Source organism: Topomyia yanbarensis, chromosome 3, assembly GCF_030247195.1.
Source record: "Topomyia yanbarensis strain Yona2022 chromosome 3, ASM3024719v1, whole genome shotgun sequence".
NCBI lineage: Eukaryota > Metazoa > Arthropoda > Insecta > Diptera > Culicidae > Topomyia > Topomyia yanbarensis.
Window position 1 is genome coordinate 312931066 of NC_080672.1, and position 14762 is coordinate 312945827.

Sequence of the window (14762 nt, forward strand, 5' to 3'; positions counted from 1 at the left end):
CGCATTTTCACCGCTAGGTGGCACTGTACGTATATTATTACCACTGTAAGTGAGAATAAGAAAGATAATTTAATTGTCTATAACTTTGTCGAAGACTGCTAGTCAATTCGGTTTTGTTAAAAGAAGTTATTGAACTTTTAACGAAGTGATGTCTGAGTCAGTTTTGCATGGGGCCTAGCAGCGCATGGTTTTGTATCAGTGCTCGATTCCTACGAACTAAACATTTTTCTGAAATAACGGTTAGGTTTAGCTCAATAGTATGTTCAGAAAAGAATTATATTAAATAATACGAGTCATATTTTGGTTAGAAAATTTTAGTTCATTCTGTGACCGCACAGAGGGCGCCAACACTAACTTTTTCTAGAAGAGAGATAGAACATCGACATGTTCGGAAGAATTACTGCAAAATGCCTGTTCTATAACTTTGTAGAAGACACTTAATTTCTATCTCTCTCCGTTGAAAAATTAGTGTAAGCGCCCTCTATGCGGTAACCTGTGGAACTAAAACGTTCCAACCGACACATGACTCGTATTATTTACTATAATTCTTCTGAACATACTATTGTGCTAAATTTAACCGTTATTTCACAAAAATATTTAGTTCGCGGGAATCGAGTACTGATACACAACCATGCACTGTTTAACATAGCCGGATAGACTAGTAGTCTTCGGCAAAAATATAGACAATTAAATTATCTTCATATAATTGTTGATCATCACGACGGTCAAATAGTCAATAACGGTATCCGTGTCCTCTAGTTTCAGGAAGACTTTCTGAACCTCTTTCGCTTCCAGTTGATTCAGAATCCGGAGCAGTACGAATTTAGTCGGTTTGAGTTGAGCCATCGCGAACTGTTCGTTGGTTATTTATGAATAAGTTTGAGTTTTTCTCTCTTCCGGGATAATTTACAAAGGAACCGAGCTCGTTCCATGTTCTGACGGAGCAATGTCAACATAAGGGACTATTCATAAATTACGTAACGCTTTTAGGGGGGGGGGGGAGGGGGTACAACAAGTTGTGACATGTTGTGACATAGGGGGGAGGGGGAGTTAGCTAGATCGTTACGTAACATGTTTTCACCGAAGAAAAAAAAATTTTTTTCTAGGAATTTGTTACGTAACAGGGGAGGGGGGGATGAAGAAATTTGTGACAATTTGTTACATGGGGGGAGGGGGGAGTCAATTTTGAACAATTTTTGCGTTACGTAATTTATGAATGGTCCCTAATATGCTAATAAATATGAAAACTTTTCTAAGATGATCGAAAAAGAATTCGTGCGACCAACGAAATCGTTCGTATTATACACAAATGTTAATTGAAATAAATGTTCACAAAAAATAATGTCGTTATCAGCCACCAAGCGGCCATTCTTGAAACGAACGAATTCTTCTTAATGAAAATTAACGATGAAACGTCTACTTGTTAAATAATGAAAAAATAATTAGAACCGGTCAACAAATCATTGAGATATGGCCTTTTGAAGTAAACATCCCAACTTTTATCCATTTTTTTTTTAATTTACACATTATATTTAACGTTTGGTAGACAACCCTATTTTCATATTTTTTCAGTGCACCATATAAATAACACCGTTTGTACATTATACTTATGTAATTAAATGGTAAGGTTTTCCTTTAAAAACCGCGACACGTATAAACGATCTAAATAGTCAATGAACAAACATGGATTCACGCTTGAAGTCTAGTAGAAAACCCATCTATGACCGTATACCACATCCAAACCGTTATAAATTTCGATTCCGTCAATGAAATATTTTCAAACTTGCAGGGGATGTACTTGATTACTATATCTTTCGAATGCCATGTACTAAATAAGTAAACAAATATTTTTTGTTTATAGAGATAGGACTAAACCCGTGGGTGTTTGCTGGTAGCCTTATGAAACGTGTCATAAAACTTCAAATCGCAATTTCTCTCGAATCGCTCGATGGATCATTTTGAAATTCACTGAGAAGATGCTTGTGTACTTTATCTTTTGAATGCCGTATGACAAATTTATGGTCATTTTTCGTTTTTGTTGTTCCCAAAATCGTGAATAAAGTGCCATGAATTCTGGAACAATCACGTTTTTACGTTACGAAAACAGGACCATGAACAAAAATCATGGCTTTTATAATTATGTTCAATTTTCCTTCAGTAACGCCCGCATAACGCTTTCGTTAGTGGAAATATTTGTTTTTGTTTTGTGAACTTCAGTCACGGTTTCCGCCAAGTTATTTCTAATTCGATTCTCAGTACGCGAACTAGTTCACAACTTTATGAACATTATTCATACAACCAAAGGTTAACTCATGATTTTTTCATGGATATAGAAACATTAGTTCACAAAATCAAAATATTCCGGCTATTTTTTCGTATACTATTTCACGAAATTCGAAATTTTATTCATGGATACATTAAATCTACGTGAACTAATTCATGATCCCTAATACATTAGTTACGATCCAATATCCGTGCTCGTGAAATAGTTCACGAAATCATGAAATATTATTCATGTATTCGTGAACGGGTTCATGATACCTAGTATAATAGTCACAACTTACCATTCGTTTTCGTGAAATAGTTCATGAAATCATGAAATATTACTCATGTATTCGTGAACTGGTTCATGATTCCTAACATATTAGTCACCATCTAATATCCGTGCTCGTGAAATAACTCACGAAATCATAAAATATTATTCACGTGTTCGTGAACTGGTTTATGGTTCCTAATATATTAGTTACGGTAAAAAATCCGTGCTCGTGAAATAGTTCACGAAATTATGAAATAATATTCATGTACTCATGAACTAGTGCATGATACCTACCATAATAGTCACAATTTATCATTAGTTTTCATGAAAAAGTTCAAGAAATGATAAGATATTATTCATGTATTCGTGAACATGATTTAAGATTTATCTAGTATATATTCGCGTGATTGTGATATTTAGAAGATATTTTTAATCATTCACAATTTCATGCAACATGTAATGAAATATTTAGGTGAACTCTTTCACAAAATTTGGAGTATTATTCGTGAAATCATTTTTGTTCCATGCACTTTTTCATGAAATCCCAGTTAGTAGCGACCAGTAATAGGTACGAGCAGTAGATGTAAAAAAAGATATTAGCACCTAAAACATCGTTATTCATTTGATACGGTCCATTGTTATGTTCGGACAGAAAACGAAAACTGCACTTAGAACCCCAAATAGTGTGCGTGATATAGTTCACAGAACCAGATATCGCGAATGAGTCTTATTTGAATAATCCAGTTCATATTGTCACGTTATTCCGAGTAACAAAACCGTTAGTAACCAAAAAATAAAAATGATAATAGATCACGATAAGGCGAAGAAAATTTACGAATACCATGATAAATCTGCTGATATCATGAACATTAGTTACATTACTCTTTGAAAGTAAGCTTTAAAATAAAATATCATGAAAACGTGAACAGAAATTACGAAAATCGTGACTAAGATTCTGAAATCATGAACACAAATCACACAACTAGTGACAAAAATATCTAAAATTATGACAAAGATCCTGAAATCATGAACATGAATTGCTCTATTCATGACTAAAGTATCACGATAACATGAACAGAAGTTACAAAAATCGCGACTACGATCCTGAAATCATGAACACAAATCACACAACTTGTGACAAAAATATTTGAAATCGTGACAAAGATCTTGAAATCATGAACAGGAATCATTCTACTCTTCTCTAAAATATCACGATAACGTGAATAGAAATTACGAACGTCACGACTAAGATCTTGAAATCATGAACTTTAATCATGGGAATCCACAAGAATCGCGAATAAGCTCTCGAAATCATGAGCAACGTTTGACTGTATTCCCAAATCATGAACACGAATCACAACAAAAATTATACATATCCAGGGAACAAAAACAGTAACCCAACCAAACATTCTAATACAACGCCATGTATATATTCCAGGGATGCATGAAGCACACCACGAGAGCCTAACACGAGCTGAGCGGCCGCTTTGAACGAACCAAAAGCAATAAGCACTGACACCGCTCGTGCTAGGTAACCTTCGTGCTCGAGCTGTAGGGTTCGAAGAGCTAGCACAACGAGTTAGCACGATAAGCTAGCACCATGAGCTAGCTCGGTAAGTTGGCACGAGCAAGCTCGATGAGCTAGCTCAGTGAGCTAGCACGAGTTAACTCAATGAGCTGGCACGGTAAGCTTGTCCGATGAGCTAGAACGGTGCAGTAGTGTAAGCTATGGAACGAAAGAATAGGACAAAGCAAGAAATATGCGTTGGTGAATGTGCGACAGGTTGTTGAAAAAACGATGCAGGCATCATTACTCACACTAACGGTTTTTTTTTAATTCTGCTTTGCTATTGGCGATTCTACGTTGAAACCGCTCGCAGATAGCGCTGGAAGGAAAGTGTTGCTGATTTTATTCTGTTCTGTCATAGTGCATATATTTTATGTAAACATTGGTAAAAAATGACTTTTAAACACCAAATTACCGATCAATTTGTTGATAATTGTTTATGAAAATGAAGGAAAACCATCATTTTATAAGATGATGAGTAAACATCTTGCGAAAAGAGTGTAAAACATAGTGGTTTCTAACATTTTTCGCAGAGCTATATGCGCGCTGTTTTGAAATGTAATTTGTTGAGCACCGTAGCCGCCGCAACAGCATTTCCCGTTCGTCCTAAGTTAAGCTAAACCTTCATGAGATGGTGTAAATTCATGAAACTCTCCAGATCAGGCGAGGAAAGAATATATCCGGCTAATAGGAAAGCGTCAGCTTTGTATCATGCACAGCCGACCCTTCTCTCCGATAGTCTTCACTGAATCTCCTACGTAGTTCAAAATATGAAGGAGTTCGACATTGGTACTGATTGGGTCTCCGTTTCGAGTTGGAACTTTATTTATGGAACGATTTTTTATAACCACAATAATACCCCGATTACATTTCGAAGAAATATATGAGTGAAATAGTTGCAAATGGCTGTAATATCAGAATAATTGCAAATAAAACTAAATTTCTTACTCGTTTCATTCATATTTTGGCAGTGGTAAGCTTTTTCCGAGAAGATAATGAAGATTTTGTTGTACTCACTTACGGGTGAAAAAAAGCAAACTGTATCACTTTGCCAGTTCATGAGCTGAATCATAGGTGTCGCATGACTAATTTTGGCTTTGCCGCAAATCGCCAATAGCTGAGCTATAGCTCCGTGCAGCGTGCTAGCTATCACCGTGCTAGCGAGAGCTCTCGCTCATCGGTGCTCGTGCTACTTGCTAACTCTAGCTCATCGGAAACCAGCGCAAGCACTAGCTCAATGAATTTAGCTCTGGCACAGTAATAGGAAACGTAGCAGCACCGTTCTTGTGCATGCCTGATATATTCGGGGCGAACTGGTGTTTAGAAAACACAAATAGTCCATGAATACGAGGTTTATTATTCATAATTTTAGGAATTTGGTCACGGTTTTCGTGAATCGTTCAGTTCACGAAATCGTGACCGTTTGTTAATGAATTTATGAACGGATTTTCCCGTGTAGGTTGCACGTTGAGTATGATGTACTACTCTCAAGTATCATATAATTGGTTAAATATGCAATTTCAACAGGCTTTGATTAATCACTGGAAACTCACGGGTGGTCAAGTAAGCTAAGCTAAGTTCTTGTAATGTTGTAGTATATTATAATTAAGATAATTGTATACAGTAACTCTAATTTTGTAAACGTTTGTGAAGCAAGTGAAAACAAATGATGAAGTCTTTCTGCGCATTTCAAGATTGCTTTAAAACAGAAAAAAGATGAAATAAATAAATACAAGCGCATTTAAGGGATTCACAATAGTTTTATGTAAGAACGATATGACCGGGTTTTCCGCCCGTGTACTTAGCTGTTTCAGAAACCGCTCTCGGCTCTCGTTAGCTAATGTAATTTCGACATGGTTTCAACTTTAATTAGTATACATACTTACCTGTTGAGCTGCCGTAATTGTAGTATAAGCAAGACACGCGAGATGTTCTAAGATACAAAGTTTGAGGGTTCCACGTTCCTCACACCCTTGCCAAAAATGCTTTCGAAGCTCAATAAATAATGAACGGCGAATTCTTGAATTTGATGAATAAAACATTCTTGTATTTCACATTGTCACTAAATTTCCCTAAGGTTATCTCAACTGAATATAATTGCATTCGACTATCTGTTCATCATCAAGGTAAAATAGTAAACATATTTACACAATTTTAAAAACCTACACAGCGCAAGTAAATGGAAATGCTGTTTTAAAAACAAAGTTTTGTATCGTGTCATTAGTTTCGTAGTATTTGAACAAGTGCTAACTGCTCTTCTATATACTGTTTCGTTTTCTATCACTGTGTACGCACAGGTGACAGCACCTGAAGCCATACACATTATCTGTCGAATATGTAACAATTGAAAAATCTCCTAAATACGGTTAAAATAAGTAGCATAAAAGATAAAGAAGTAAAACAATGGACGTTGTCCACTCATACGTAGACCTCGCTATGCTTGGGCTTCCGTTTGCTTAGTGTGGACGTGGCGGATGACGACGGTTCGGAGCCAGCTGTTCCTTTTTTCTCATTGCTCAACGTCACGGTACTGACCCCGACGCTGTCGTCGCATGGCAACTCGGTTATGATGGTACCGGTACTGGCACTGACCTCGGTTACCGGCGTCACGGTAAACGTGAGCGGTATCGCTGAAATCGAGATGGGAATGGCATCGGATACGGCAGGAACTGTTGTTGGTCCGCTGTCCGTGCTGTCGCTCAAACCACCGGAGCTGGTGGTGGGCAACATGATTACCGTATTGGTGCTTAGTGGATTGGATTTTCTCGTCGGTGACGTTTTGCCATCCTTGGCAAAGTTAGATACTGGTATTTGAAAGAGAAGTATCATCAGTTGATGTTCGATAGTTCAACGTTAATCAACGACTGAAAGGGTACTTCGGACTTACCAGAACTTTTGATGTTGGATGGCAAAATAGACTTGGCCAAAGCCGTCGTCGCTGATTGGCCGGCATGTAGAGTATTGGTGACTGAGCTGGAATCAAGCTCCTTGATAGGAGCCAGTAGCAGTGTACCCACTACGGGTAGGTCGTTATTGTTCAACGTCGCGGTTGTCGACGATGGATAAATGGACGGATTGTTGGCCAGCTGAAAGGAAAGGGGTATTACAAGATCTATCAGGTAGTCTCATGATTTCAGCATACCTGAGTAGCCATCAGCGCCACTCCGGACGCGATGTTAGATGTTTTTTCTAACTGTGCAGAGTTGGTAGTGATACCAGCTAGGGGATGTGTTTTGCTGTCCTTGGCAACGTCTGGAGTAGGAATACGAGGACGAGCCCTCGGTGGCACATTGGAAATCACGGACCCGTTCAGGCTTATCTTGGAATCTGCGCAAAAGAAAGAACATAGCTGGATTCATAATAAAAATATTTCTAAGACTGCTCTTACTTTGTTTGACAATTTGCCTAGGATGGCGACCAGATTTTCGATTGACAAACTTGTCGTAAAAGCTAATCTTCTGCATGGGTGCACCGGTCGTTATCGGTTGTGTAAGACCAGCCTCGGGACTAGAATAAACTGAATTGTGGCGGTTGCGGCTGAATAAACCCCCAGATGAGTACGCAGTTGATGAACTCCGCATTGAAATTCTAGTTATCTGTCTACCGAACCACCCTTTGCGTCGTTCAGCCATGGGAGTATCTACGCTTTCCTGTAATATAGAAGATGAATAAATACATCGGTCTTGTTCGTTATTCGAAAATTAGAAAACTTACATAATCTGCATACACCTCCTCGTTCGGAGCTCTTTTTCCTCCTCCGATGTTAGCATAAACTGCTTCGGATTCTTTCACGACATAGTGCTCTGCCGATCCTTTAGGTTCTTCTCTCCGATAGTGCTCGGATGCTACCGTATAGGGTAGATCTTTTGGTACAACCTCTTCCCAGTACTGATCCTTGAGCAGCTCTGGATGTTCGTCATGCATTTCATCAACGATCATGTACGAGGCTTTGATGTGTCTGTCTATCAGCCAGTTCAGTTCAATATCATCATCATCCTCGCCGAAAGGATTAATCAGTACTTCGGCAACCTTCAACCAGCCTACGTAGAATACAAACTGCAAAGCAGTAAACAGTGGGAAATAAACATCCAGTTCCATGTAGGTGTGAGTTTTTTCGTCGAACGTAGGAATCATTTGACTACCCATAATAGCTGCCGTGAAGTACGAATACAGCACCAGTGTGACCACCTGCGTATACACCAACGGCACACACACCGTATCGTAGCCGATAAGACCTCCCAGTCGTCGACGAATGTCCGAGAGTTCCATCAGCAGTGTCTGCACAATATGATCGGACGGAATCAGTTCTTCCTTTCGGGCACGGTTTATGATATTAGTAGCCCATACCAGGGGCATCCAGTATTTCGACATGGGACTCTTGGAGTCCATGATTTCGAAAATCTTTCGCTCGCTTTCCAGCATTAAACCGGCATCCACCAGGTGCTGCCAGGTTGGGAAGCGTCGTTTCACACGCAGCGATATCTTCTGCAGTGTAATCACGTATGCGAGGACCATGTAGCGCATGATGTTTCGTCGCATCAACCGACCGGTTTCGTCCTGAAAATAAAGATATTGGAGATTAGTTAGTTAGTTGTCAAAATTTTTCAAACGGACCAGCCAAATTAGGAAAAATTAAAATTACGGATGGAAGATCTAATTTTTCGATAGTATTTGGCGTTGTAAAATTAAATTCCTGTGGGTTTTGCGAAAGAAAAAAAATTTGACCGTAATATTGACATTTGAAGTTTAAGCGTTTCTTTCAAAAATTACTCCTGGCAACCTAATTGTACCAATTCTAACGAACTAATCACCAGTGGAATTGTCGTCAGACACAGATTGTTCGTGATTTTTACCAATCCGAAAAGTTACTATTTTATATATTTTTTAAATAATATTATTTTCATGGAATTTTGAAAAACTATCTTCCATAAATTGTAGCCTGTAGCGCTTCTATTCTTCGTCATTTGACGCAACAAAATCTACAACAAACGTGTTGATCCTTGCGGGTTCGCGGCAGCGTAAGCTGTTTACGCCTTCTATCCGCTGTTCGTAAAGTTCGCTTTGTGTTCTGGAACACTTTCAATTAGAAATCACTTTGCAAGCAGCAATGATTTAATTTTGTAACAGTATTGCGTTTTGCGTAAAAAAACTGAATTAATCTTATTAGGATAATTTCAAGAAATTTTCTGAAGTTTACTCGCAATACATTGAAGATCGTAGCGTCGTAATTGCACGAACCTTTTCTTTCGCACATTCAGCTACACTCTCCGGAACCATGACCATTCTCGAATTCGGACATCACCTGTATCGGCTATATGATGCGGGTAGCCAGGAGTTATATTCACTAAAACAGTGGAGCACCCCAAACAATGTGCTCCACTGAAGACCAATCGGAAATAAAAGCCCGCCGTAATGCGTTACACTCACTCCACCCGACTTTCAGCATCGTCCTCCTTGGGATGTCAGATTGGCCGAATTTTGACGCTTAATAAACTGGGCCAGAAAAATAGGAAAAAGCAGGAATGAGTTTCTAGCAAAGATCGCTCTAATGTACCGACTATGGAGAAGAGCCAACGTTTTAAACGGTAAATCTTTCTCTCAAAATGAACGGGACTACATCCATTGTTATTGTAATTATCATTATTTATTGAGCTTTAACCGCAACGGGTCATTCGCTTTGGAAAAATCGCTATTTTTAACTTTACATATTTTTCTTTATCTTCGTATGACTTCAGCTGATGATTGAGTTCTTCGTTGAGTTATTGAGTTTCCGAAAGGAAGCAAGGGCCGCGGAAGGACTTCGCCATCACCTAATCCGGATGTGATGGAGGGCCCTCTGAACGGCAATGGTGGGAGGTCTAGTAGTTGTGGTAGTTGAAAGGGCCGAGGAAGAACCCCCTAGAACCCACTCCGGATGTGGCGAAAGGCCCACTAGGCGATGCTAGTAGGTGAGCTACCAAATTTTGGCTAGCATATTGTGAAAGTCGGAATGGTCGCGGGAGAAGTACCCCAGCTGCTGATGTTGTTTTTATGCTCGTTTCTGGACGACCACCGCCTAGGCCCAACTGAAGGACGTACGTCGGTATCGAAGCAGGTGGCTTTGGCGGGGTGCTGGGCAGTAATTAGATTCGAAGCCAGTCAGACATGATACAGCAGGAATTGCAACTGGATATATCAAGGCCGTAGAAGAGGCGATCATGGATGAGTGCCTCGCTGATTTTGAGTACGATTCGCCTGCTCCACCTCAAGTGACTCGAGCTGATGGCACGGATAAGTAGTTTTTTTTTGCTTTTGCAGTCCCTTTTCATCTGACGAAAGCGCAGAAGGAAAGGCATCTTCCGGTCGATAGCCACAAGCTCCTTCTGGAATGAAATTACGGTTCCAACGAATTTGACCGGCCTGACAGTGGCTTCGTGAGGGCTGTTACGACAGTGCAAAAAGGTCGCATTTTGGGGCTAAGATGCGGAAACCGACCAAGTCGGCTCACCGATCGTTGTCAGCGTAAATTAACACGGATATGCCTCTCGAGAGCGTGACATAGAGGAAGCTTGTATCGACCAAGAATAGTGTGACTGCCTGCACCGAATCTTAGGGAACCCGGTAAGCCTCCAAAAGCAGGTCCAATTGATTCCATCCAATGCCCTCGGTTACTGCTTGATATAGCAGTCAAAATTACCGCGGGCGCCCCCTTGGTGAAGTTGGCGGAGCATTACTGTGTTGTTGGCCTTAGTAAGATCTAGCATGGCGGTATCCATATGCAAGTCATTGGCTGTGAAGTAATCGCGTCATCGCTTACTCATTCGACGAATCATCCTAGGTTAATATCTGTCGCGAGTCTCTTTAAGAATGCGAACTGGCGTGAAGATTTTGTTTCTCGAGGAGAGTCATCATGCGTTAGTTTACCATTCTTTCCGTCGTCTTTCCAATGCATGGGAGGAGACTGATGTGTTGGAATCGCGAGTGCGTCTCTCTAATTAACTTGGAAGGGCCCGCTTCATGAGATCCTGTTGAATTCGTCTAGTAATGTTCACTTGCAAACCGGGGGTAAATACCTTATCAGGGAAAAGCCAAAGTAATTGAATAACCTTGTGATGTAGTCTGCGAAGTGGCTATTTACACGTCTCACAAAGGCGTGAATGTTGTAGGGGTGGCATCTATGGTCCGCTTCGTTTTGAGGGCAAAATGTTTTCCGATTTCATTTGAAATTTCGGAACCATTAACTATGGTGGTATCGTTGACTTATAATGCAAAACTGTTTTGGCTTCTTTTGCCAATAAAGGTATTCACACTTCCCCACAGTTCTGCTGTCGACGAGTCGGAGTTTAAGCCGCCCAGGAAGTAACCCAACAGGCCTCCTTGGTATTCTCGATGGCCTGCCTGGCTTGTTTTCTAATATGGGCCGAACTTTGATTGCCTTTGCCACTTCTTGATTTCATCAGTGAATAACCCGTTTTAGTGGAGCTCCATTGGTTTGGGGTTGGTTGAAAAGCCTGGATCATGACCTCTGCAATCATCTCTGGAGAGTAATCGTGGTTAAAACGTTGTCTTTTTAGGGGAACCAATTCGTCCGATCCTAGATTCAATGACGAAGTTGCGACCTCGATTAGGTCATTCGATCATGGGAGACTACAATAGGGAGCGATCACTGTTCTCAGTGCCGACTAGAGCCGATAATCCGGAGGTTCTGGCGCCATCTTGGAAGCCACGCTGTGTTATGGGTGTTGAAGTCACCCGTTAATAGGAAATGGGCTGCAGTTGCATGAAAAGATTTCGCGAATTGTGTTCCACTCGATGGTTAGTGTGCAGTTTATTCCGTCGGGTGGTCAGCCTGGGTTTAGGTTGGAGCTACTATTCTTCGCAGGTCAGCTGCTGGATTCCTTTTGGATGATCTTGATGGGCGGCGACGAGTCCGCCATGCACGTGCGTTCGGAGGACCTTTGGTCTGTTGCTGGTGCTTTTCTAGAAACGGTTCCGGTACAAGCTGAATCGGGGGCGACGCGTGAAAGGAGGATTTTCTATATACAAGGTTTATTTATGTTTATTTTTGTTTAATACATCAACAGGCATATCAAAGCCCCAATGATGTTAGCCTAAATACTAATCTTATTTCTAATACTCAAGTCGCACATAAAAACAATAATCATACAATAATTACAAACAAAGAATAAAAAGGTCAAGTGTGTTAACAAAATGATTAAACAATCTGGAGAAACGTACACGCAGAGTATGTCGAGAAACGTTGAAATCAAATGCTGAAGCTACCTGGTTGAAAATTCGTTGCAGATCAGTGATGGCTCCATACATATTATAATTTGTGCGTCGGAATGGCAACCGGAACATATTGTTGTTACGTAGTGTTCGAGGTGCGACGTTTATGTTGATTTGTTCCAAAATAGCTGAGGCATCTATACGGCCTTGCAGAGTGTCAGCGATGAACAAAGCTCTTGCGGTATTCCTTCGAACATGTAGCTAGGTAGTCGGACAGGATCTCTCCACGGCAATCTACGGAGCGCGAAACGTAAAAAGCGTCGCTGCACATTTTCAATTCTTTCAACGCCATTATTATAGTTCGGGCTCCACACTTCAGGGCAATATTCTAGAATTGATCGGGATAAAGAACAGTACAGCTATTTGAGACAATAAACATCCGTAAAGTTTTTGGCTATCCTGAATATGCATCCCAGTGCTCGAGACGCTTTACCTACTGCATAGGATACGTGTTGTTTAAACGTAAGTTGAGAATCCAGAATCACTCCCAGATCCTTCACGTGACTGACACGTTCGATTTCTGTCTCTAGTAGACGGTAGTTAAAATAAATCGAATCCTTCTTCCGTGAAAAAGATATTACCGAGCACTTCTTCGGGTTTACATACATGCGGTTCGTATTGCACCAATCAGCAAGGACTTGAAGCTGCTGTTGGAGAACTCTGCAATCTTCAATTGAACGAATTAGGCGAAAAATCTTGAGGTCATCTGCGAACGATAATCGTGGAGTCTTCAAAATTAGATGTACATCATTGAAGTATATCAGAAACATCAACGGTCCCAAGTGGCTTCCTTGAGGTATTCCAGATGTAGAAGAGAATGCAGGGTCCTGGCATTCTCCTATGACAACCGCTATCTCTCGGTCAGTGAGGTAGGATCGAAACCATTGCAAAATACTACCATTAATTCCAAATCTCTCCATTTTTGCTATTGAGATATCGTGGTTTATCTTGTCAAAAGCGGCAGATAAGTCGGTGTAAACAACGTCGGTTTGAGCGCGATATTCCATACTCTCTGTTATGAAGGATGTTAAACATAATAGGTTAGACGCAGTTGACCGTCCAGACGTGAAGCCGTGTTGATCGTCACTTAGGTACTGCTTAAAGTGAGCACTAAGAGGTTCCATAATCACAAGCTCGAACAACTTCGAGACAGCACTCAATGAAGTTATTCCACGGTAGTTATTGACGTCTCGCTTATTTCCCCTTTTATGTACTGGGAACATGTTCGCTGATTTCCAGCAAGATGGAAAAATACCTCTGTCAATAGATGTACGAAAGATGTGAAGAAGCGGATTAACCAAAACTTCAATGTGCCTTATCAGAAAAGCGGAGGGGAACCCGTCGGGTCCCGGATTGAAGGATGACTTAAGGTGATGAAGTTTCGTAATAGGCAGAATGGGGTTTGATGTTTTCTTTTATGATACTAACGTTTAGCGTTGATGCGGCTGGTTTCGTACCATGTACCTGTTGCATTTCGCAGCAAAATAAAGTGACAGATTTTCGATGTCTTGCAGAGCGATTTATTTTAGTTGATTTGTACTGGACAAAGAAATTTATATGCTTTTTGCTGTACATGTTTTTGCCATTCTCATATAGAGAGGTTAATCATTTTCTCCAAAAACCGACAAGGTACGACGTTTCCATCGGCTGCTGCTATCCGAGTTCAGAGAATCACAGGGTGATGAGTACGACCATGCAGCAAATCCCGATTCTAACGAATTCTACGATGAATGTAAAAAGGCGTAATTTTTTCCAAAATGTGACCACAACTGCTTGGATTTGTAGATCACGGTCACTATTCAGAATAACGGTTATATCGGTTTCTCGGAGATAGCTAGATCGATTTGATCAACTTAATCTCAAATGAAAGGTGTTGCGTCCCCGGAAACTGATATTAATTTCCATCTCGATCCAACTTCCAGCACACTGCATTTAGCTGAAGCGATACCAAAATCACAACAAAGGCTCGGTTATATTCGGATATGTTCGGGTTACTTTACAGCACCTGTGTGCGGCTAGAACGTACTATACTGATAGGAGTTGACACGCACCCAAGCGTATCGTTCAGCAATTAGCTGACTGTTTTTTTAACCACGTGTTTCATTTGTTTTGAAAAGCAAAAAGGTACAAATTTCCCAAACGAATCAAAATTCCGTGAAAAGAATCTATTCATCTTCATGTGCTAATATGCATACATACAGTGATATAATTTCTGTAATCTGAGATAAGACATTAAAGTTACAAACGATTTTGTCTTGCGCGCCAATGCAATGTTTTGATTTTGACGATGACGCCATTTCAGCTGCCAGCTTGTGACTCTCTTAACGATATCCCTAACTAACCAATTTAAATGAAACCTTACTATTAGTTTCAGGTTTACTTTACTTCATA

General features: G+C 40.4%; 1 protein-coding gene across 1 annotated transcript in view; it reads right to left on the reverse strand.

Moving 5' to 3' along the window:
- Positions 1 to 6120: 6120 nt before the first annotated feature.
- Positions 6121 to 14762, reverse strand: part of LOC131689767 (bestrophin-4) — a 42218-nt gene continuing 33576 nt past the window's right edge. The window contains exons 4-8 of the mRNA XM_058975061.1: positions 7818 to 8660; positions 7492 to 7753; positions 7246 to 7430; positions 6991 to 7189; positions 6121 to 6907 (exon numbers count right to left, since the gene is read on the reverse strand). Of these exons, the coding sequence (XP_058831044.1) occupies positions 6522 to 6907; positions 6991 to 7189; positions 7246 to 7430; positions 7492 to 7753; positions 7818 to 8660 (1875 nt within the window). The 3' untranslated portion in view covers positions 6121 to 6521. The remainder of the gene's footprint in view (positions 6908 to 6990; positions 7190 to 7245; positions 7431 to 7491; positions 7754 to 7817; positions 8661 to 14762) is intronic.